Raw genomic sequence first — 23,902 nt, 5'->3', positions numbered from 1 at the left:
CTGGGACACTGCTCGTCATTCCTAGCAACATCCCCGAAAGGCCTCAGGATCCGCACGGGTCCTTGTACCCACCTCCTGGGGGTCTGTGAAGAGGGGTGGTCGGTGTGTAGCCTGAGGCTGAAGAGGGAGGAGGGGGTGGAGGGGAGCCCCACAGTGGTGGGGTTGTGGGGTGAGGTGTGTCAGAGAGGTGCAGTGGAGAAGGGCCCTACGTTCAGCACCAGTCTCCAGCTGGAGGTGACCTTCCTCACCAAGGGGGACATGGAGAGGACAGGAGTCAGTCCTAGTCACTCAGAGGGGAGGTACTGGACATGGGGACAAAGGTGACATGGAGGCTCAGGGTCAGAGCTTCTGACCCAGATGACACGGCGTGGGGCATGGAAGAAGGGGCTGGAGGACACTGGGGACATCCCTTACTGGGCTTGTCAAGGCAGAGACCATCATGTTTCTTTCACAGCTTCCCGATGCCTAACACAGCTGGGCTCAGGGAAGCCGCTCTGGAAACACGTGTGGACCTGACCTAAAGGCACCCATTTCCACTTGAAGCCACTGGAAGAGAACAGGCTGAGTTTAACAGATTGATAACCCAGATTCGGGTTAATCAGCTGGAAAGGTGAAACCAAGGATGACCGAATGAACACAATACAGACTCGAGGCAAAGCTAAGATTCCACACTCCTATTTAGGATACGCACAGCCCTCTGTGGCCTCAGGGCCTTTGCCCTTGCTCTTCTCACAACCTGGAACTCTGCCCAGTGCATCATCTGCTCCCTAAACACCTTTAGGAATTGGCTCCAGCATCCTCCCTGACTTTATTTTCCTGCACTGTATACACCACCACCTGACTTCGTGTATATTTACTTATTGTTTTCTGCGTCTCTCCCAGTAGACTATTGGCGACATGAGAATGGACAGGCCTGCCGGCTCAGCCACCGCTGTGTCTGGAACCAGCCCGGCAGGCGAGGGCCTCAGGGAACGTGCCCAGGTGAGTAAATGTTGAGGACCACAGACAAGAATGTCCTGGGTGGTTCTAAGGGCAGTTGGTTCACTGCTTATTGAGTCCCTACTATGTGCCTGGCACTGCCCTAGGCTATAGACACAGCAATGAATGAGACAGAACAAAACACAAAAAAAACCACCAAACCAAACCAAACCAGCCCCACACACCTCTGTCCCCTGCTTCTGGGGTGTAGGCTTTGTGGAGGGGAGGCCATGGGTACAGTGTGTTAGAAAGGAGCCGCGTGGCAAGAGAAAGCCTAGGACTCAGGAAGCTCAGAGGAGCCTACGTGGGGCTGGGGACCTGGGGCCCAGCCCAGGGGGAATGGGGAATCAGTGGAGGGAGAAGAGATTACATAGGACCAAGGGCTGACTCTGAGGACGCTTCCTCTGGAGGGGGGAGCCATGGCCAGGTGCCAAGCAGGCATGGGGCCCTGAATGCCCCATAGGAATGACATGGGTCAAGGCAACGGAGACTAGGGGTGGGAGACCCTGTCCCTGGAGGCTGGGGAGGGGGGGATGGTTCCTCTGAGGAGGTGACACTTGTGATGAGGCCAGCATGCGTCTCTTTGACTGACATGCCTGGTCTGTGTCACTTTGACATGGCCTCTCTGGCTTGTCACCACCTCATCCCGTCCCCATGAAGAATCCTCCTCCTAGGCTCCAAGGCCAAAGAGAAACCAACCATCCCAGAGCCCACACCCACCAGCTCCTTTATGTGTCAGGTTTTCCTCCTCCGGGCCACTGTCTACCTGCTGGAATCACCCCAGGGCCAGGTACCAGGTCATTCGGGACAGCTCCGGGCCCCAGAGTCCTGAAAGTATCCACATTAGCCAGTCCTAAGCCTGCCTCCCTGCCTCGCCTGTTCCCTCCTGCAGAAACCACCATAAAGGCGCCCATCACTACTGTCCGTCCTCCTGGGGTTCCTTCAATGGGCCCGCACAGTGTGGCCCACCCCTTCTTCGTGGGAACCGTGAGTAACAAACTGTTTTCAAAGGCATCATCTCCTGATCTGTAGGCCTTACTGAGCTTCAGATTTTACCCACTTACAACTTACTATGAAGCTGCACCACCAGGCTGTGCAGACAAGAAGAGTCAGCCAACAAATGGACTGTAGACTTTGTTACAACATCTCCCACAAAGTTCATGCTACTAGAAGTCCTTTCCCCCATAAAATGGCTGGTTCCTGAAGAGCGGAGGACATATAGGAAAGGACACTGAGCAGATCACGCACCTCGGAAGTCCTAAGGATCCATCTCCCCAGACTGAGAGCTCAGACCGAGTGTTGACTCAGTTCCATGCTCTACTTATTCCTGTGTGCGCTCTCTGGTTGGATTTTCAAATTCGCCTTTTTAAAAAATTTTTATTTATTTTTGAGAGACAGAACGAGCAGGGGAGGGTCAGAGAGAGAGGGAGATATAGAATCCAAAGAAGACTCCAGGCTCTGAGCTGGCTGTCAGCACAGAGCCCGATACGGGGCTCGAACCCACGAACCGTGAGATCATGACCTGAGCTGAAGTCAGATGCTTAACCAACTGAGCCACCCAGGCGCCCCTCAAATTCGCCTTTTAGGCTTCTCTGCTTAGCAGGGAACTTGTCAGCTCCAAACTCATCTTTCTAGCAATAATCAAGTGACACCATGTGCAAGACAGCCTGTTGCAGGAGTTATTCACTTAGAATCTGCAGCTACTAGCAAGGCAAGAGTCAGCACAGTGTATTTCAAACCCAGACGCCTCTCTGGGAGAGGGCAAGAATACGCCAGTGTGGGAGGAAGGAAGAAGAGGTAGTCCCTGGAAGATACTCGGACTCCCTATGTTGGGAGCGTGGATCCCCTGCGTGTCCAGAGAAGCGCCTGGAGAGGGGAGTGCTGGAGTCGAACTTGGCTGCTCACCCCATGGAATTAGGGGCTGAGAATTTCTGAGGGCTGTGCTTCTAGGAGCAGCCTGACCCCAAGGAACCACATAGGGAAGTCTGCCCCAAAACTGCCGTCCTGGTTACGACAGGGTTCAGCTGCCGTCACAGAGGTCCCACGCGTGAGTCTGCATCTCTCTCCTGCTTGGTCCAGAGGCAGACAGTCCAGGGAGGGCCTGGCAGGGCTGCTCCAGGAAGCTCCTCTTCCCGAAGCCTTGTCATCCCAGGAGTTGCCCTGGTCCACACAGGACATGATGGGGCTCACACTCCCAGCAGCAGGACAGGGAGAGAAGCACGAAGGGCCTGCTTCTCTGGGCTGGGAGACATCCCAGAATTCTAACTCATTTCCCTTCCCATAATGCAGTGGGGGTGAAGGTGCTCACACAACCAGCCCTGCCGCAGAGGATGCTGGGAACGCTGCAGTCCTGGGTGGCCACATGCACAGTTCAAAGTCAGGTGTCTGGGTCTGGGAGAAGTGGTTACTGCCACTGGGGGCCACATGGACACATCTGCCACATCTCTTTTAATGATCTGTCCTGGTACTGCCCACTCTCTACCCTGAGCTCATGTTTTATGAGAGACTGTCCCTCACACAAACTGTGTGAAGTAATTCATAATTCAGGAGCCCGTTGAAAACCCACCAGTGGTGTCAAATCGCCGAGGGGCTCCATTGCTGTCTGGGGCTCCCCACCCAGAGCTCACTGTGCACGTGCAGCCAAGGGTATCTCGGCAGTGGAAGTCCTGTTGTGGGTCCCTACTCATGGGACCCCTAAGCCACCTTGGGGGCCTTCACCCACACTTCCTCTCCCACACAGGCTGGTTCATGGGACTTTGTGACACTGTTGTGACCTCTTGGTCACACTCAACACAGGCCATGGGACCAAAATGTTCCCTTTGGTCCTTCTGAAAATGTAATCCAAGGAAGGTAATGGAGGAAGGTAATACACAATCTCTGCATTTTTAAGAAAAAAATTTTTTTAACATTTGTTTACTTTTGAGAGAAACAGAGACAGAGTGAGACCTGGGGAGGGGCAGAGAGAGAGAGACACACACATAATCCAAAACAGACTCCAAGCTCAGACCTATTAGCTCAAGGCCTGACGGGGGACTCAGACCCAGGAATTGCAAGATCATGAGCTGAGCTGAAGTCAGACGCTCAATGACGGAGCCACCGGGTGGCCCCACTATCTCTGCATCTCTGCCCTGCGGTCGTCCTGGGACTAGTCCCTTTAGTTTTGTGTTTCGTTGAACATGTGAGTTTCCTACTACTACATCACCCCACGCTCCTCCCCCTGGGACATGCACAGCCCCAGTTCTGTGTGGGGAGGATGCAAACAGAGGATCTGTGACACATCCTTCTGGAGCATCAATTTTCTTCCAGGATAAAATGACACACTCTCTCTTCCCCATATGAAAAACACAAGAGCAGGAGAGGAGCTAGACGCCTCAGGAAAATCAGTCTAGTCTCTAAAGCTTCATTCACCCAGTTGGGGACAGAAAGACAGACCTGCAGCTAGGGTGGCCTCTCTTCTTGGAGGCCATGGACATGGTAAACCCTCTCAATTGGAATCCATTGCAGAGAATTCTGAGGGGTGCACACAGTCCCACGGTCCACGGGACCAGATCGTCTTCCCAGGCCTCCTTGTCCATACAGGGCACGCATCACCCGTCACACACCAGCCTGTGTCGGGTCCAGCCACTGACCACTCTCCTGTGCCTGTTCCAGGCTTCTGGAGCTCTGCATCTTTCCCTCTGCTTCAAAGCAGGGACGGGGAACCTAGGTGGGCCTCAGTCACTTAAGCGTCGAACTCCTGACTTTGTTCAAATCATCGTCACAGTGTTGTTCCTTGCAGCGCTGTATGGGGCTCTGTGCTGAGTGCACACACTGGGCTTGGGCTCGCTCTCTGCCCCTCCCTTACTAGCACCGTCCCTCTCTCTCAAAGTAAACATGTATTGAAGTACCTTTCAACTTAAAACAAAATAATATGAAGACACAGGCCATGGCTCTGTCACAAAAGTTTAAATTTATGTTTCTTAAACATATATTTTTGAATGAATGTATTAGTTGATGAATGAAATTGACTTTTCGCTCCGGCTCTAGGGTCATTCTCCCTGGCTCCCCGTAGTCGCCCCCACTTGTGTCTGTGTCCCACGACTGACGCTGGGCCCATCTGACTCCCCCTAGGGATCCGCTACTACTGCAGATGCCGGTGCCTAATGAGGTGCCAAGGCTCGTATGGGGGACTGGGCTCTGCTGGGAGGCTGAACTGGGGCTGCAGGACGGCTCCCAGGGCTCTGCTGTGGGGCTGAACTGGGGCTGCAGGAGGGCTCCCAGGGCTCTGCAGAGACGATGGGCCGTAGCCTGAGGACGGCACCCAAGACATCCGCAGGGAGTTGGGCTCTGTGTGCTGATCTTGGACTCTAGGCTGCGTGGAGACTGTCTGGCACTTTTACCTTCTTCTCGGTCTCCTGGTCCCCTTCGGGCCTGTGTTCTCTGTGCAGAATTTGGCAGTTAAAGAGGGCTCGCCGCAGTACTTTGTACTGCCTCTGTCAGTACCTGTAGACCCTCCTAGACTAGGGTAGGACTGTGCCTCTTGGAGTCAGCAGAAAGGAAGGGCCTCACCCTGATGGTGCGGCCCTCCACCCTGCGTTTCCTACAGCTCCAAACCCACGCGGCTATCCTGCCGTCATTCCTGCAGCATGTTAAGCTGTCTTGGATCTGGTCCCACCCATCGCCCTGGCCACTCTCTGGTGCCTGTCCCTGGACTTCCTGGAGCTCTGCATCTTTCCCTCGGCTCAAAGGCAGGGACAGGGAACCTGGGTGGGCCTCAGCTGCTAAAGTATCCCACCCACCCTTGGTTTGGGCTCAGGTTGGGATCTCACACTTGGGAGTTGGAGCCCTGCATCGGATCTCTGCTAAGAGCCTGGAGCCTGCTTGGGTTCTCTTCTGGCCTTTCCCCCACTGGCCCTGTTCTTCTCTTTCAAAACAAATAGCTATTTAAGTTTCTTGAAACTTAAAAATCAGAAAGAAAATAAAGGCATGGATCTTGGCTCTCTTATCATGCATTAACTTTACTATTTTTAAAAAATTTTTTATATGAAATATTTTTTCTATTCAGTTTATGGGCTCAATGTTCATTCTCCTTGGTGTCCATTCTTCACTGTCTGATTTTATACTGGGGTTGTACCACAAGTTTATCATGAGAGTGTCATCGCTGTTTATGCTTGTCCCTTCGGAGGTCACAAAGGTCCCTAGGGAGAATGTGCTGGAGCTGGAGCTGGAGGAAGAGGCAGGGATGAGGCTCCAGGAGTGGGCTGGACTTGGTGTGCTAATCTTGGCTTCTAGGCTGGGTGGGAGACTGCATGGCCAGTTTGCCTTCTGCTCTATCATCACTTGAGGCACCCCAGGGTCCTCGATGTCATGGGGTGGTTCTGTGTCAGGACTGACGTTCCTCTTGCCCCATATCTTCCCATCAGTCCTTCACAGTGGCTTTTAACTCTGCTCTCTTGCTTGGGCAGACAGTCGTCAATTTCCTCCAACGATTTTCTCCTTTGAGGGACATAAATAGTAGAATGTCCCGCTCTCCGCTCGGTGTTTGTCGTTGGGCCTCCCAGAAGACTCTCCCCCCCAAATTGCTAGAATCTGGATCGGGGAGGGACTGTGGCTCTTGGAGTCAACACAAAGGAAGGGCCTCATTCTCATGGTGTGGACTCCACCCTGTGTTTCCTACAATCCAAATCCAGCAGGTGGCTACCCCACTGTCATTCCTGCAGCGTGTTAAGGTGTCCAGGATCTGGTCCCACCCATCCTGGCCACTCTCCTGAGCCTGTCCCCAGACTTCCTGGAGCTCTGCATCTTTCCCTCCGCTTCAAAGGCAGGGACGGGGAACCTGGGTGGGCCACAGTCGCTTAAACATCCCAATCTTGGTTTGGGCTCAGGTTGGGATCTCAACAGTTTTGGACGTTGGGGCCTCACATTGGATCTCAGCTGAGAGCCGGGAACCTGCTTGGGTTCTTTTCCGACCCCTTCCCCACTGGCCCTGGCCCTCTCTTTCAAAACAAATAGTTATTTAAGTTTCTTGAAACTTAAAAATCAAAAGAATATAAAGGCATGGACCATGGCTTTCTTACTCTGGATTCACTTTATTTAAAAATATTTTCTTGAAATTAAAAAGGAGTTTTTTGAATCAGTTTTGGGGTTGAATGCTCATTCTCCCTTGGTCCATTCCTCATCTTCTAGGTCTTCCTGTAGGTTTATTTTCGCTGTGACCTTTTTAGGTATCTGCGTCCTATCAGAGGTCTTACAGGTCCCCAGAGAGACTGTGGAGCTGGAGTAGGAGGCTGGGATGGGGCTCCAGGAGCGGGTTACTCTCGGTGTGGTGATCCTTGCCTCTAGGCTGGGGGGAAACAGTGTGGCCATTTTGCCATCCACTGAGGCATGTGGGGGGTCTTCGTTTTCATGGGGTGTCACAGTGTAAGACCAAGGACCGAGTCCTTCCTCCTTCCCCGTATTTTCCCCTTTGTCCTTTACCTGGGACTTGAACTGTCCTCTGTGTCCTGGTTGGATGGTAGTCAACGTGCTCCACAAGTTTTTGCCCTTGAGGGACATCAATATCAGGACACTGCTTTGCATTTGTCGTCGCAAGTCCCCAAGGAAGTCCCAGAACACTTACCCCTCAAGTGGCTCGAATCCATGAGCAAGCAGTACCCAACCACCCCCAGGTTCCACACATCTGTGGGAGGCCGTGCGTCTTCTTGGTGTAGGAGTTGCCATGGAAGACTAGCTCGCCTGGAAAGTGTGCATTTAGTAGCCTGCAAAGCCTGTGCATGCTACCTTCAGCTCATGGTCAAAAAGCACTTTCTCTAGCTTCAGATCCTCGCAGAAAAGACCTTGTTGGTGGCAGCACTCAACAATGGATAGCAGCTGGCAGAACTTGTCTGGAAAGTCCTCGGACACGGGCCCCAATGCATGCAGTCATCATCCAGGTGGTCAGTACTTACATGTTCTGAAAAAAGGACTGACATCTCACTGGTGTTCATCATCTCAAGTGATGTTTCAATACTTGGGTGATTTGACATCTTCATGTTCTGGGCTTCAAGATAAAGTCCCTGGAGGCCATTGGAGTCCTTTTGTGTTTTCCTGATGAACTCACATCCATCTTTGCCCTGTTTAGGATGTCCTGGGCACCATCTTGAAGAAGCTGCCCCAACCTAGGGCCTCGGGGAAGCACATAAACATGGGTCACCTCATTGTCTGAGACAATGTACGAAAGCCCCTGCAGCATGGTGACTTGCTAACTACACTGATAATAAGTAACAGTGCTAACTACACTGATACAAAATAGCCCTGCGAACTACACTAACTATGCTGACCAACAAACCAATGATTCAAAATGTGCTAATACCAACAAGGCTTCTATGAGGAAGTGGCTTGGTTCAGTCAGTGGAGCCACAACTTTCCTCATGGAGGAAACACAGGGGTAACCTGGGCTTCCATTGGTCTGTTTGTTGCTGGCAGCTTTGGGTATCTTTGAATAAAACCAGCCATGTTCTCAGTGGACAATGGGAAGTGACAAATTGTCTACACCTCCAGCCCTCCGGGCCTTAGTCTCCCAAGCTATGAGGTCTTTTTTTTTTTTTGGCAACTCTGCTTGACCAGAATATTCGTTCGACTCTGGAAAAAAGTGACCAATTAATGGATCCATAAAGTTGAATACCATGTCGCAATTAGCTGTGTTTTATAAAAGGGAGTTATTAGGAAATCGGGCCTTTGAGATTTGGCTTACATCCTGTTTGTGTAATTGTATGTGTGTCTATGTATGTTGTGTGAGACAGTTTCTATACTGTACTAAAATTAAGTTGGAAAAGTGCTCTACTTAGCCGGTATCAAGGCAAGTGCTTGGAAGAACTGGGTGTTCTAAAACTCAGAGAGTAACTAACCCATGTTACCTTTCGAGTTCATGTTGTGATCTTCAAAAATATTTGGTATGAAAGCTAATTTCATGTTGTTTCATTAAAATGGCCATATGTCTTTAGAATTGCCAACATTAAATATAATAGTTTTTTCCACTGGTGTTACTGAAAGTTAAATCAGTTGTTTGTGTTATTACTGTCACAAAATGTGACACAAAAGACAAAACCTTTGGAGCCTTGTCTGAGGGCTCCTGAAGCTTTATGGGCAAGTGAAGGACAAATAGACAGATGTAAATAATTGTAAGAAATGCAATGGAGACGACTTGAACAAATAAGGGAGACAGCTCTGTATGTAAGGGAAGTGAGACTGGTTGTTCAGAGGGAAAACTTGGGGCACCCGGGTGGCTCGGTCTCTCGAGCATCCCACTCTTCACCTCTGCTCAGGTCAGAATCCCAGAGTTGAGTGATCGAAACCTGTGTCAGCCTCCAAGTAGAACCTGCTTGAGATATTCTCTCTCTCTCTCTCTCTCCCCCTCCCCTTCCTGCCATCCATGCTTGTGCTCTCAAAAAAATTTTTTTTAAATTAAATAAAGAGGGAAAACATAGGATAAAATCTGAATGAATGTGAAAAGGAAAATTGTAGACGATTTGCAAGAAGGGAAACTTTCGAAAGAAATGCTATGCATGGTCTGGACCAAGATTCTGGAGTTCTGCATGTGAAAAACAAGTTTAAAATTTTTTTTAAACATTTTAATTTATTATTGAGAGACAGAGACAGAGCATGAGCAGGGAAGGGGCAGAGAAAGGGGGACACAAATCTGAAGGAAGCTCCAGGCTCTGAGCTATCAGGACAGAGCCCAACACGGGTCTTGAACTCACAAACCGCAAGATCATAACCTGAGCAAAAGTTGGACGCTTAACCAACTGAGGCACCCAGGCACCAAAAAACAAGATTATAAGGGAGAAATCAATACCTGGGGAGGAGAACGGAGAGACAGAGAACCAGATGAGGCAGAAGCTGAGCAGTGATACTTCAACAGGAGCCTCAGCCGACTCTCTGAGCATCCCGGGAGTTGGACTGCCCTTCTGAACCACCCAAAATTAGGCGAAGGGGCTGGCTCTTCAGAACAGTCTTTGGCTGTGACCACCTGGGAAGAGGGCACGGCCTTGGCAAGGCCATTGTCTGCAGTCAAGGTGATCCCTGAGGGTATCTGACCCTTGAGGGCCAGGGGCAGCATCACAACAGCTGGGAGACCTTTGTTCCTGCCAGAGTTTCTGGTCAGCACATCCTGACACACGACACAGGAACGCAGACCCATGCAGGGCCCCCGATGTCCCTGTCAAAGTAAGTATGTGTCAACGTTGGGGATGACACAGAGGCAAAAAGAAGGGGCTGCATACATGTTTACACATTCATCTTGCTGCAACGACTGAAGTGTACTATCCCAAGGACATGGGTATAAAACTGGAATTTGGGTTTTCTTGCCGTTAATAGAACAGAGCCTTCTTACATACTTGGTCTAAGTGATCAACAGAGGTGTTTCTTTATCTTTAATCTGCCTAGGAAAACCAAGTGTCTGTGTCTTGTCTTTGTTAGGACTTTGCTTACTTAAGAAAGTTGACTCTGCTCAGTGGTAAGAGGCTAAGGTTTCTCAACAACTCCATAACCCTCTGCATTTACCTTGGGAGTCTCTTCTTGCCACCTTGCCGAATAAGTACCCTGTTCTGTAATGATCTGTAATCCTAATTCGACATGTATTTTGAAATCTTCTGATATCTCACAAACTTCTAAAAATCCAGCTTGTAAATGTAAGTCTCTTTGCCGAATGAGGTTCGTTCCCTGGTGTGTCAAACAACATGGGAAGTGTTGTCACATACGGGATGATCACCCTTCTTTGCCTCTGTCGTGTGGGGGACTGCTCTAAGTGTCCTAGACATTCTGTATGACCCCTGAGGTGCTGAGATGTCCTGGGGCAACGTCATTGTCCATCATCCTAGTTACTCAAGTCTCGAGGGTCACAGAATCTCCATGTCGGCTGCACTGTACTGACACAGACAGGTCTCTGATCCCTTTAAGATCCTAAAACTAAACACAGAATTCCCAGAACCAATGGGGAAACGGCTTTCAAACAGAGTCTTGTCTGAAACATTGCTGCTTCTCTCATGGTTGCTCTTCTAAATTCAAGTCTACCTAGGACTCGCAGAAATGTGGTCAAGAACGTCTTCCTCAACAGATTGTGAAACATTTCTCTCCTTCTCCCTACCTGGTGCCACCGGGAGTCAGAAAGTCTCAGGGAGCATTCTTGTCTTTCCTCCGCAGTGTCTTTATTTCCAACAGTTCGATACAAATCTCTGCTCCTTGTAACAGGACTCAACTGGAAACACTGGTCATGCTGCCAAGGCTGTGACTGGAATGGCATGGTTGAGGGAGCTATGCCTAGACTCAGCTCGGCTCAGACAGCTTTCAGGAACGAACTCAGGTTGAGCTTACAGAGCCAATGAAGCCCCTTGGAAAAGTCGCCTGGTACCATGCTGACAAAGTTTCCAGCAGCCCCAGCAGGTGGATAAGGGAGATCGTCCCTTCCTGGCAGGTGCAGGGAGCTCTGGGTATGTGGGGGATCTTGAGAAGAGGGGACTTCAGCCCAGTCTATAGGTGTGGCAGGCAAAGGCTGACAGCAAAGTGTTGGCGTGGTGTCTTGAGCGGCACGAGGCTGTTAAAAGCTCCATCTGACATTCATTATGAATTCCAGCAAAGCAGATTAAAAATACCCAAAACCTGTATTACAAATTCCCATTCAGACAAATGGGCGCTTGTGTAAAGAGGCGTGGTCACACTGGCCTATTTTAGGACCAAATGTCTCAATGTGCCTAGGTTTGGAGAAAATGAGGGTGGTTGTAGACAGGGAAATTGTTTCAGTAACACACCTTGGTAAGCCTTAGATCCCAGTTCTCATGAGCTGTCTCTGGGTGTTCACTGGTTTTCTATACCACTGGGCTGGGTCCTGATTCTTTAGTTTCCCAGAATATTTGATCCTGACTCTCCAGGGCTTTTAATGAAGCCCTGCAAACTGAAGCCGGACACGCCAAGGTCAGCCTGAGAGAAAAGTGGCCTGTGCTGTCAGGCCCACTCTCAAGGAACGCCAGAGACACACAGATAACTGAAAAAGCAGATTGCAGCCATCCCTTCCGCACGGCCTGCCACCAGAGAAGCCAGACTTTGAAGTATTGAGGTATGGGGACAGTGTCACAGATCAAAGACAAGGAAGAGCTGCGTGCAGTGACGACCCATTGGCTATGGTCCACTGCTGAGGATGCTGGAAACTGGACTGACCACCCAAGGGAAAGAACCAAGCTGGCCACCTGTACGAAGCTTCTAAAATCCTCTCCAAGAGCTTTAGTGCCAAGCAGAGACTGAACTACACGTCGACCCCAGCAGTCCTTGGAAGACCAGAGAGGACCTAAGTAAGGAGCAAGGAATTGGACACCATGTTACCGACATTGATCCCGCTGGGCAACATAATGAATCCTTACCCTAGAGCCTCCAGTGAAAGCAGTATCTCGCCATATCCATCACAGCACCCATTATGGGAAAGACGCCACTATTCACCAGACCCAGAAGTATATGTGGGCTCTGATTTTCTAAGAAATGCTTAAAACAGGTGACACTTGTGCTAAAAAAAAAATCCTAAGACTGGGCCCCCACCTATTCTCAAAGGTATACAAGGTAGAGGCAGCAAACCTGGGCAGACTAGCAGGCAGCCTTTCCCAGGGTGCAAAGGACAACAGGGAATTCTCGAAGTTTCCTTCTATGTGCAGACACTTATGTGCAGCCATGGATTTGTCATACTTGAATGACAAGGATCCACAGAGTCCCTACACCCTGTCAGCGGGGAGAAGGTCGAAGAGGATCTGGCTCAGGCCAGTGAGCCTCTACTGGACCTGAAACCATGACTCAGGGGAACTGGTCCACGAGAATCAAGCCATGAGTACAACACACTACATGGCCTTCACAACCCTCCCCTCTAAGCCTAGACACAACATCGTATAAGAACTATTGACCAAAGTACAAAAATTCCGGGAATGCAGAACACTGGCTTTCACCCCGAAAGTTTCCATTTCTCTAACCCCAGTCACGGCCCCACTTCAGCAGGAAGTAACTGGAGGGTCATGGTCCCAATACTCACAAGCGTGAGGGCTGATCCAAGGACCTGGGGATGGAGACAAGTAACCAAGGGTTACCAGCTGCACCTTTGTACCCAGACTTTTTCCCTTTGCCACTAAGCACCCCTGACTGTCCTCCACTAAGGGGTGGAGGTGAAGCTTGCTCTCCTGCCTCTGGAATAAACCCTTGCTTTGCTTCATCCTTCATGTCTCCATGATGGTCTTTGCTGTGCATCAGGCAGATGAACTTGGGTTTGGTGACACATACAGTAGGCACTCAGTAAAGACCGCCGAGCCCATGTGAACTCTGACGCTGGGAGAGTTCAGTGTCTGGTCCATGGTGACACAGAGGAGGATGAGGAGAAGGATTTGAATTCACCACTGTCTGAACCCAGGGCCTCTACTCCCATGCACGGTGCTGAGAAACTTCTGCTCTGCTCCCAAGGCCACCTGCTCAGCCCTCAGCACAGCATCTCTGCAGCCCTGGCCCCCCTCCCTGCTTTGGAGTCAGCTCCCATTCTGACCTAGAGGGGACAGACAGCTCAGCTCTGTTTCACCAGCTCCACAAACATCCCAGCCTCATCAGCCACCTCTGACATCATCCCACCTTGCACATACAACTGCACTCTCTCATTTCGGGGTTTGGGGGGAGAAAAGTCATAGTCAATGACAAAGGCTGCCTTGCTTTGGCATGGAATGCTGGGAGATGTCCACAGGAAAAAGGATTCATGTAGATTCATTGCTTTCACTTCCGTGTCTTTGTTCCAGTAAAGACAACATCTGTGACCGAGCCTACCTTGTCCAGAAGCAGCTCCCACAACCCCTAAATGAGCAGGCCTCAGGGCTCACTGGCTGGCTGCTCAGGGTCCCGAGAAGCTTGGTGGGACCTTTGGAAAATGCCAGTCAGGGTTTTAGGATTCCCTCACACCAGGAAGGGATCTAGGTCAACTGCTTGGTTCGGGGCTTCTGACTCACACCTATGAGCCGGGCATAGCCCCACACTGGCCTACTTGGTCAGAGGCTGGGTGTCCAGGCTGCCTGTTAGAATCATGTAGGAAGGGGGTTAAATTCAGAGTCCCAGGCCCCACCCTGCCCCTCCTGAGGCAGATACATCAAGGACCTATCCTGGAAATCTGTACTTTCCACAGTCCCAGGGAGAGGACCTTGAAGGGCTTTGGATGGGAAGTCTCGGATCTTCATTTGAAACCCTGTTATCTAGGGAAGCTGTTCAGCATTTCTCTACCCCAGCCTCCCAGAGCTGAAAACCTGGGGTGCACCCCCACTCCCTTGAAGCAGTGGGGTTGTTTGTGCAGGTGGGGTCCCCTGATCAGGGCACCTCGGGACCCACTGCAATCCCTCAGTCAATGGGTATGATCCTACCTCTGAACGTGACTGAGTTCATTCCAAGGGGTGGATGAGAACCACAAAGAGGCAAAAGGTAATGCTTTGGCACCACAGAAGGTCCTCGTACTAAGCCACAGCGTCAGCACCCACTCTGGGTGCTCCACGCAGCTAATCCTTCTTTCAAACTCCAAACTTTGCATAGCTCTTCTTTCCCACCTGCCCCGTCCTCACCCCGAGCCCCTGATACCAATAAATCATTAGAAGGTCCCAAGTGGAGGGCCTCCACTGCCTCTTTTAGAACAGACTGAAAAACGGACACACTCACCCGGGGAGCAAGGGAGCAAGGTCCTAGGTCTGCAAAAATGGTCAAAACAGAGTCATTTCATTTATGGAAAATGGATACATCTGAGCTTGCAAATGTTTTGCCCGGGGAGGGGAAAGTAGGGAGGCACTATTGAACAATGGGCTTCTCCTGGCAGAACCTGTTCCCTGCTGCTCAGGGAGCCTCCCACCACCAGAAAGGCTGTGGCTCGTGTCCTCTGAGTGTCCCGAACAACATCTCACCAAGCAGGGACCCCAGGGTAGGGGTGGGGTAAGGAGGGGCACTCAGGGTCCATTTCTTTAACATTTAGCAAAGATCATCTGCTCTTGGTGTCCCTCCAGACCTCAGCCAGGAGAACAAAAGCCAGACATTGCCTTTCTGAGTCAAATGCGGCCCCTCCTGCCCACTATTGTCTGTTTGTGGTGGGCGTCAGGGCTAAGCAGGGGAGAGGAAGGGGTCTCCACTGAGCAGGGCAGATGGTCTGATGTTTTCCCTCTTCCAGTTAATGGCCTGAAAATACCAGCTCATACCAAAATATGAGCTCTGAATCCAACGGAGCAGATGTTAACTTGCACTGGTTCTGTGGCCGAGGCCCTGTGCCAGGGGTTCCCAGCGAGTCCAAGGCAATTTATTCCACGGTGGCCCTGCCCATTGGTGCCTGCTCTGTGCTCTGTCCGGGACACAACCGGGGCCTCTACCTGGGGCGCTAAGTACTCAAGTCACTAGGACAGAAATCAAAGGGAACACAGACAGCAAATGCAAGCACAAAAATCCAAGGAGGCAAGCAGGCAAGGGCACGTCAGCCATGATGCCCTCAGAGCTTTAGGGAGGCAGCGGCTTGAGGTGCTCAGAGAAGCACGGGTCTGCCCAGCACAGGGGGAGAGGAAAAGGCACTCGTGCCACAGACGAGCTGCAACACAGGCAGGGAGCCCACGGACGCCTCTGGAACCAGAGAGTAGCACTGCTGGGCGGCTGCGCAAGGTGCCTGAGGACAGGAGCTGGGAGCTGGGCTGCACACAAGGGAGGTGGGGGGCCCAGTGGGAGCCACGGCTACCGTGCTGGGCAGAGGCGCTCCCTGGGGGGCAAAGCAGGAAGGGTCACCCTCAGACTGGACTTGTACACTACTCCTTCCGGCGGGCCCCTGGGGGAACACTCAGTCCACCATCAGATCAGGCTCCCTTTAGGAAGGGCCTTCATGGTCCTTCTTCCCTGGGAAGGAGATTCGGCAGCTGTCTGGGAGTAGTGGCCTGGAGCATGAAGAGTGGGCCACAGCTCAACTGGCTGGGGGGTTCCTGTCCTGTGCCCCATGCCCCTGTGCTGAACAGAGGGTGTGACATGGGACCAAGGAGTGACGCCCACCTAGGAAGCTCCCTGTGGGCAGAACGTGTACCTGGCACAGGGCAGAGGCTCAGTCGAGGCCTGACCCCAGCATCCTAAAGTCCCAGCAAGGTCTTCTACCAACACTCCTCAAGGTCTCTGGGCCCATTCCCAAGAGTCTACACAGCAGAGCACAGGTCGTTATGGGGATGGGTTCTTGAGCCTTAGAAAAACTTAGATGCTGCCTTCTCTGCTTGGACTCACATCACTCTTCTTTCTTTCCTGGCTCCTCACATCCTAGTGTCCAGCTGAAAACCAGTTGGCTTGAGCTGGGAACACAGGTTCCAAGTTCCATAGGGTACCCCCCACCCCCCGCCCGCTACCCCTACCTCATTCCAAGGCCATTCCTTATTCTCCCCAAGCAGGACCTTCATGTTCCTGCTCCCGCCCTTTCCTGGAGCCAAGAATCACTCTCCTCCTTCACCTGGCCTGCAAAATCAGGTTCCTGACAGCCCACTGCAGGAAACCCTAGGGCAGGGGTGGATGCAGCTGGGCTGGAGACTCAGGTTCTCTTCAGGGCCAAACAGCCACCTTACATACTTCTCCCCACACCTACAGGTGAAAGCCCACCAGTTCCAGGAGATCTCGGTGAAGGGCTCCCCAGCATCAGCCAGGAATACCTCCTGGGGGAATGTATCAGACAGTGCAAGGAGGGCTCACATACTGGGCTCACATATTCCCCACGTGGATTCTCTTCCAATGTCTGTGCATACCCCAGGGACGGGATGCTCACTACCCCTCAGCAACCCTCCCTCTCCTCAGAAAGCACTTCACCTTTAACGAGTCTTCTGGAGAGGGAAATACATTTGCATGGTTCCAAGCTCGGGCGAAGGCACAGTGCACGCTATCAGGAGGCTCATGGCCACTCTTCTCTGCCCGCCCTGCTCCCTACCTCCCAAGGGATCATGTGAAGAGCTGCTTGGGTCTCCTGCCATTGCTTATTTATGCAAACATGATATGCAAGAAACGACGTTCTTCTATGTAACTCTGCTTACCCCAAATGGAATGTGAGATAGACGCTCTCCTGCACCTTGCTCTGCTCAGGACACACCTGAGCGCACCTGGGGCCTTTCCCCATCAGCCCACGGCGGGCGCCCTACCGATGCCCCCTCAGCTACATAGGTTCCAAGGGGCCTTGACTCCAGAAGGCCCAGGTGCCCCTCCTCCTGAGCTCCTGGCCTGGACCATTCTCCATCTCTTAGTTATCTCCTCTACCCTGGGAGTCCTGGGCACCAATGGGCCCAACCTATCCATAGCTACTGAAAGACCCTGTTTCATCCCCTCACCCTGAGTGTGCCTCTGCTTCCATTTGGGACCCTGGCTGACTCAGGATCTTTACGCCCAGACCCCACTGCCCCCACTCTTCTGCCTCCCTGGCTTGGGGCCACCTCACACATCTCCAGGGCTAAGCCCAAGCCAAGTGCTCTTTAGACAACAGGGCCTCGTCACGTTGCTTCCAGCAGCCTCCCTGCCATCCATCTGCACCTCTGTGGCCCTACGCTGCCTGCATACACCCCATCCAAAAACGTGAAACTCCCAGTTCCAGGCTAAGGATGCTCAAGTTGTGTCCCCAGCCCAGTCATGGAGCAACTTCAGACACAGGAAATCTGCACCAATGGGCCATCCCCATGGCCCCTAAATCGCCTCCATGCTCCTCCTCTCCTTCCCCATCATCATCACCAACCCATGTCTCCCTTCCTTCATGGCCGTCTTAGTCCCCCAATTCAAGCCTTGATGCCTGCCTGGCCCCAGGCCCTGGGCTGAGGATAGAGCACCGTGGGGTTCTGGTTCCTTGAAGCCCCTCTCCTTGATCCAGTCAGTACCCCCAGCTGTGACCCCACAACATGCCGAGCCTCCAACCGCCACTGGTTGGGGTGAAGAGAGGCAGGGGTCTCAACTGTAGGCATCGTGTGCTCCATGGGCGTGGAGACATCGCATCAATCAGGGCTGCTCGGAGTCTGCCCCTCCACCCAATAGCCCAGAGACTTCCCCCATCTGGCCCAGTCTGGCCCAGGGACTGTCTGAGCTGAGATGCTTCTGGTCCTACATATGTCACAGCCGAGGTAAACCGGACACTGCTGCCCTTGAGGAGATGGAATCACCCCAAGCGGGTGACTGCCATGAAGGTCACTCTGGAACCAAGTGAGCCTGCACAGTAAGCTGGTGCTCCCGCCGCAGGACACCAAGCCAGCACACGGCAGGGCCACGGTCCTCGGGTGGCAGGCCAGGGCCTGGAGCGGCAAGGCAGCAGGCCTCCAACCTGGAGCGACCTCATCACAGAGACATCATAGTGCATGGTTTCACCGAAGCCCCCTGCTCCCAGACGCACAAACAGAGGCCGCTGACACACGTACCTGACACTCCAGGAGCTCTCCCCTTCAGACCTGCAATGAGAGAGAACACATGCTTAGGATGCAGGTAGCTTCCACTACAAGAGAGCCATGGGACTGCATGAGCTGGGGGGACCGCGAGGTCCCCAGCTACCCTGGGAGCCCTTTTCCAGCCTCAGAGGGCCGTCCCCAGGCCCAGCCTCCAAGGAGTCACATGGTTGGTCTTTGACCTGGAATTCCACCCTGAAAGCCATCTCCTCCCAGAAGCTATAGGATCGTTCCTGAAGCCCTCTGGTACATATCATCTTGACTGGCATTGTTTGCCCAGGATCTGAACATCCCAGAAGTTGGGGAACAACCTCAGAGGGGGCCTGTGGCTCCAGAACTCTCTGCCCTGGGCCCTGCGAGGCAGCACTGGGAGGAATAAGTGTGTGGGATGGTTTAGCTGACCTCGCTTGGTATTTCCAGAATCTCTGCCCACGACTGACCCTGTTTTCAAGTACCCAGACATCAGCGACACCACTTTACAAAGGAGACAAGCCTGAATGTCAAGAACCTGACAATTAGATCCTATCATGCATCCTTGAACTTTCATGGACACTGTGAAATACATGGCAGCCATTGACAGCGATGCCTTCCTGCTCTGTAAACCAAAGGAAACAGACTTGGGGACTCAAATGCATGCAGCTAACGGCTTAAAGCCACAGATGGGCTCAGTGAGTCTGAAGGAGCATAGGGCTGTGAGCAAGCACATTCAAGAATAATCACTGGATGTTCCCAGTTGGATGTTATTGCCAGGAGCTACAGGAGCAAAAATACACTCAACTCAATCTTTTTTCTTTCATTCATTCATTCATTCATTCATTCATTCATCTATTCATTCATTAATTAATTTTGCTTCTTGCCTATCTCAGTAATTTTGCAATCTAGCTGCACGGCCCCATGAGCACTCAAACCCAGGGGACAGCTTCTCCCACTGAATCCCCCTCACTTGTCTCAGGAGAGCATCCCAAGTTTTCTCCTAGGTCTGTTGTGTCCATGCTGACTGTACCCAGGTTGTCTTTCAAGCTAATTGACAACCCTGCCCAGGAAACTTTCTCCAGGATGTCCTAAAGCATCCTAAACACCAATTGTCCACTGTCTAGAGGACTCCAGCTGTCCCCAGCTCTCACGGCAGCTACACAACATATGCCAGGGCCACGGGCCATTTCCGGCCTCAGCCAGTGCAAAACTGGAGATAAAGTTCAGTGATGATGATGAGAAGGGATGCGCCTCACTCAGCCCTTACTAGGTGCCCAGCCCAGAGCTGGGCCTTGACACATGCTCTGGATGATTTTCACAACGACCTGGCAGGCCCAGCATGGTCTTTACTGTGCACAAGAGGACCCGAAGCTTGCGGAGGCTGTGTGAGCTCAAGTCCGCGTGAGCTGCCAGCCTCGAGGTGCTGTCCTGCCAACCTCGGCAGCCAGAGAGCCAACCAGACCCCATCTGGTCAGGAAGGAGGTCACCTGGGCAAGCGATGGGAAGGGGGTCCTGGACACTTGCAGGTACTGCTACCTTTGACTCCTGATCCGGGTCCTGGTTACCCAGGAGCAAAAGCATGAATAATCCAAAGGAGAGATTTGGCCATTCAGATTCCAAAACATATTCCTCATATCTATTTGGTCTTTGTCCACAGTTCCTGGCTCACAGTACCCCAAAGCTTGGGGATTTCCTGAGGAAGGAGAAACATGGGGACATCTTTTCTTATCATATTTGGTCACTTGTCCTCAGTCCCTGAAATCACTGCAGAGCCATGACGGTGACATGGCTGTTCCACCACACCTGAGTTCTTGTCAGTGACGAGACATTTGGAAAGCACCTAAGGAGGTGAACTTACAGTCCCACCTGCTGGAATCAATCCCCAAAAGCCAATGATTTGATCAATCGGGTCTACGGAATGAACCCTTGATATAAACCCCAAAAGAACGGGCTGAGATTGCTTATGGTTAGGGCCCTCCTGGGGGTTCAGAGAGAGTGGGGTGCCCATAGGGCATGGTAGCTTGGTGCTCCTCCCCCACACCATGCCCTTGCCTCTCTCCTACTCGGCTACTCCCGAGTCATGCTCCTTTGAGGGAAAGGCAGTTCTCTAGTGAGTAAAGCGGGCCCTGAGCTCTGTGAGCCACTCTCACACACCAAGTGACCTCAAGTGGGGAAGGCACGGGTACCTCTGATTTCTAGTCACTCAGTCAGAAGCATGGGCTCCTGAGCCAGGCTTGCAACTAGTATGTGAAGGGGGTGGGGGCAGGGCAGGCTTCCAGGCCTTAGTACTGTGGGATCTGAGACCACCTCCAGTTACAGAGTGTTGGATTTGGGTTGAACTGTCGGACACGCAGCGGGTGTCTGAGAATGACCTGGTGGTGGTGGGAACTCACCCCCCTGCACATATCTGCTGGAATCGGGTACCAGAATCCCTACTGGGGGTGAGGGACAAGTGTAAAAGCTTCTGCTGGCACACACTCATGACACACACACATTCAGTACACGTGTGGTTTTATTAAAGGAATTGGGGAAAATGAGGGAACCTGGGTGGGCCAGAGTCAGTTAAGCATCTGACATCGGCTCACGTTATGATCTCGTGGTTTGTGTGTCTCCTGAATATCATAGCCACGTCACAGAGATGGATTCAAATCAAGTCTATTGTCAGGACATTGGCACCTTTCTCTGGGTGAGAGACCCATCAGATAATCTTATCCAAGCCACGAACCTCACGCCAGGTAAACACACACATTCCACTACAACTCCAATCGTGGGGACCCTGTGTGATGGTTGCCAAGGCACCAGCCCCAGACAGTGGCATTAGAGACAGCAAGTTCCAATGTTCACAGCTCTGGGGTGCTGCAGCCCCTCATCCTCACGCTTCGAGGCTGCACTGACTTGAGGAGAGAGCTGGCCAGCCTGTGCTTCCAGGGCAAGCAGAGACGTGACCTGGAAAGTGCCAGCAAACACAGCATATTTACAGCGTTTAGAAGTGCATGGCTGAGAGAAGACAGGTCCAGGTCCATATCCACCTCCCCCCCGGCCCCCTCCAGGGGCTGGGAGGCAAGGGAATGGCTAGGCATTGATCAGAGGATACAAGGCTGCAGTTTAGGTGGGATGAAGAAGTCTGGACCTCTAACGTCCAGCCTCACCCCTGCTCAGGCCTCTCAAGCAGCCTGCCCTTCCCCACAGCGGGGCCCTGTCTACTGGCAGGTGTCCACGAATAATGGTCCATCAACATGGCTCCCTGTGTCCCTGGCTCATCACAGGGAAGATATAAGTGCTCAGTTGTATGAATGACGTTGTTACCCGGAAGGTTAGGGTACCCTCGGACCCACAAGTCTGCTCCTCAGTACAAACACCAGTAGACACAAGACTTTATGATAGGAAATGACCCAATTCAGCAGGCAGAGAGGGAAAGATTAAGACCTGAGATCCCAGGGTGGGGACAAACACAAATTTTGGAACAAAGCTGGGAGGGTCTGACCACAGTGAACCCCTTCATGTGTGTGGTTCCTCTTAAGCATGGACCAGACACCACCTCCTCCCATCAGGCTCCTCACAGCAATCGGACAAAAGACCTAAGTTTTAAGAAAGTAAGAAACTAAAAGAAACTAAATAGCAGGCCATAAGACACATGACCCACAAGGAATTGATACGGCCACAGACCACACGCACACACGATGGAGTCGAGGCCATCAGGAATGGACAACCCAGCACCCAGAGTGATCCAGCCCATAAGGGTAGCACTTGAGAAGGAAAGAGGGGGAAGGGAAGGGAGGCCTGGCCAGAACCTTCTAAAACAGAGACCCTCGCCTGGAGTCCTCGTGCATTCACTTTCAAATGCTCCCTCTCTGCAAAGAGACCTTTGCTACTGCTCGTCCTTTCTGATCTTCCACTCTAAGAAGCTGGCCTGCTGCTCTTTTTGCATCCCCATCTTCATTCTTCGAAGCGGCGAGACGACAAGCCCTAAGTACTGAGGTTATAAATAATCCTGCACTGACTTGGACTGAGTAATGTGCTCCCTGAGCCCTGAGGTAGAGGAGGCCTCCTGTGTCTTGGCAGGAAACCAGGTGAACGGGGCCCATCCACACAAAACAAGGGACACAAAGCAGCCAGAACACACAAGCCCCAGTCGCCCCGAGCAGCAGGAGGGAGTGCCAAGACGTGCCTACCTGGGAATTAAACCATAAGCAGTCACGCAGGGACACGGTGGTCACAAAAGTCAGGGTGTCGGTCCTCCCTCAGAGAGCAGTTGCTGTCGCTGAACATTGAGTGGTGGCCGAAGGGCTGCCGAGGGCCCCATGTGTGGACTTGGGTGGTGAGGAAAGGTATCTGTACCACAGTAAGTCTGTGACCTGTACACACACACACACACACACACACACACACACACACCTACGTATGTGTTTGGACACCTCATATGTCCTCTGGACGGAGAAGGAACAATTTTCCAAAGGAAAACATAAACAGACTGTTGGACAAAGGGGATGACTTTTTTTTTTTTTTTTTTTAAGAGAGAGAGACAGCGTGAGCAGGGGAGGGTCAGAGAGAGCGAGAGAGAGAGGGAGGCACAGACTCTGAAACAGGCTCCAGGCTCTGAGCTGGCAGTAAGCACAGAGCCCGACGCGGGGCTCGAACCCACGAACCGCGAGATCATGACCTAAGCGAAAGTCGTACGCTTAACCGACTAAGCCACCCAGGCACCCCAGATGACTTCTTTTCAAAAGGGGGACAGAATCCCCACTCTGTTCTCCAAATATCCGGGCCCACTGTCACAGGTGGGCTCCTCTGGCAGCACCCAACCTCCCCTGTGCACCTGCCGGTATCAAGGAAGATGGAAAGCAGGGGTTTCCCAGCCACATGTGTTCTGGTTTCCTGATGTAACCCTTTATGCTAAAGGGACCATGGCCTCCTGTCCAGCNAGCAAATGCAGGAGGACGTGTCCCGCCTCCCCAGCCATCGGAGTCACTTACCTGGAGACATCATGAGATGCCGCCTGGGACCCACTAGACGGAGAAAATCAGAGGACAGGGGCTCTCATCACCCCAGGGGTGAGGGGTGGACTGAAGTCGAAAAATCTCCTATCTTACGACCAATCCACTCCCAGAAACATGCTCAATGTAAATGTACGTTCAAGGGCACCAGACGGGGACACGAGAATGTCCTTAGAGTCATTCAAAACGGCCCTGAGAGGGAAACATCTCAGTGCCCATGGTGGGAAAATACATAAACCACAGCAGGGTATCCTGCAGCCTAAAGTAAATGACAGAGGAGGCGCCAAGACGCCGGAACAGCATGGAAGTCTTTTTCCGTCCCTCGTCCCCGAAATACAGCCAGACCAGCACGAAACCAGCCCGCACACCTTGAAAAGTGACTTGAGGATTAACACTACAATGTGCACAACCTGAACCACAGAACTCGGCAGGGGCGCAGCGCCGAGAGGTGACCTGGGGGGACAGAAGCCCCAGGCGGAGGGCGGGGAGCGGCGTCTGCAAGCGGAGAGCGGATGGAGACGGGGGGGAGGGGGGGGG

General features: G+C 52.3%; 1 protein-coding gene across 1 annotated transcript in view; it reads right to left on the bottom strand.

Moving 5' to 3' along the window:
• The window catches only part of LOC144236974 (uncharacterized), a 38,729-nt gene that overhangs the window by 13,987 nt on the left and 840 nt on the right, over window positions 1–23,902 (bottom strand). Inside the window, exon 3 of the mRNA XM_077770645.1 lies at window positions 18,375–18,404. Within this exon, the coding sequence (XP_077626771.1) occupies window positions 18,375–18,404 (30 nt within the window). The remainder of the gene's footprint in view (window positions 1–18,374; window positions 18,405–23,902) is intronic.

The sequence above is a fragment of the Crocuta crocuta genome, unplaced genomic scaffold (genome assembly GCF_008692635.1).
Source record: "Crocuta crocuta isolate KB4526 unplaced genomic scaffold, BGI_CrCroc_1.0 scaffold126, whole genome shotgun sequence".
NCBI classification, from domain to species: Eukaryota; Metazoa; Chordata; class Mammalia; order Carnivora; family Hyaenidae; genus Crocuta; species Crocuta crocuta.
This window is presented reverse-complemented; position numbering and strand designations above follow the sequence as displayed.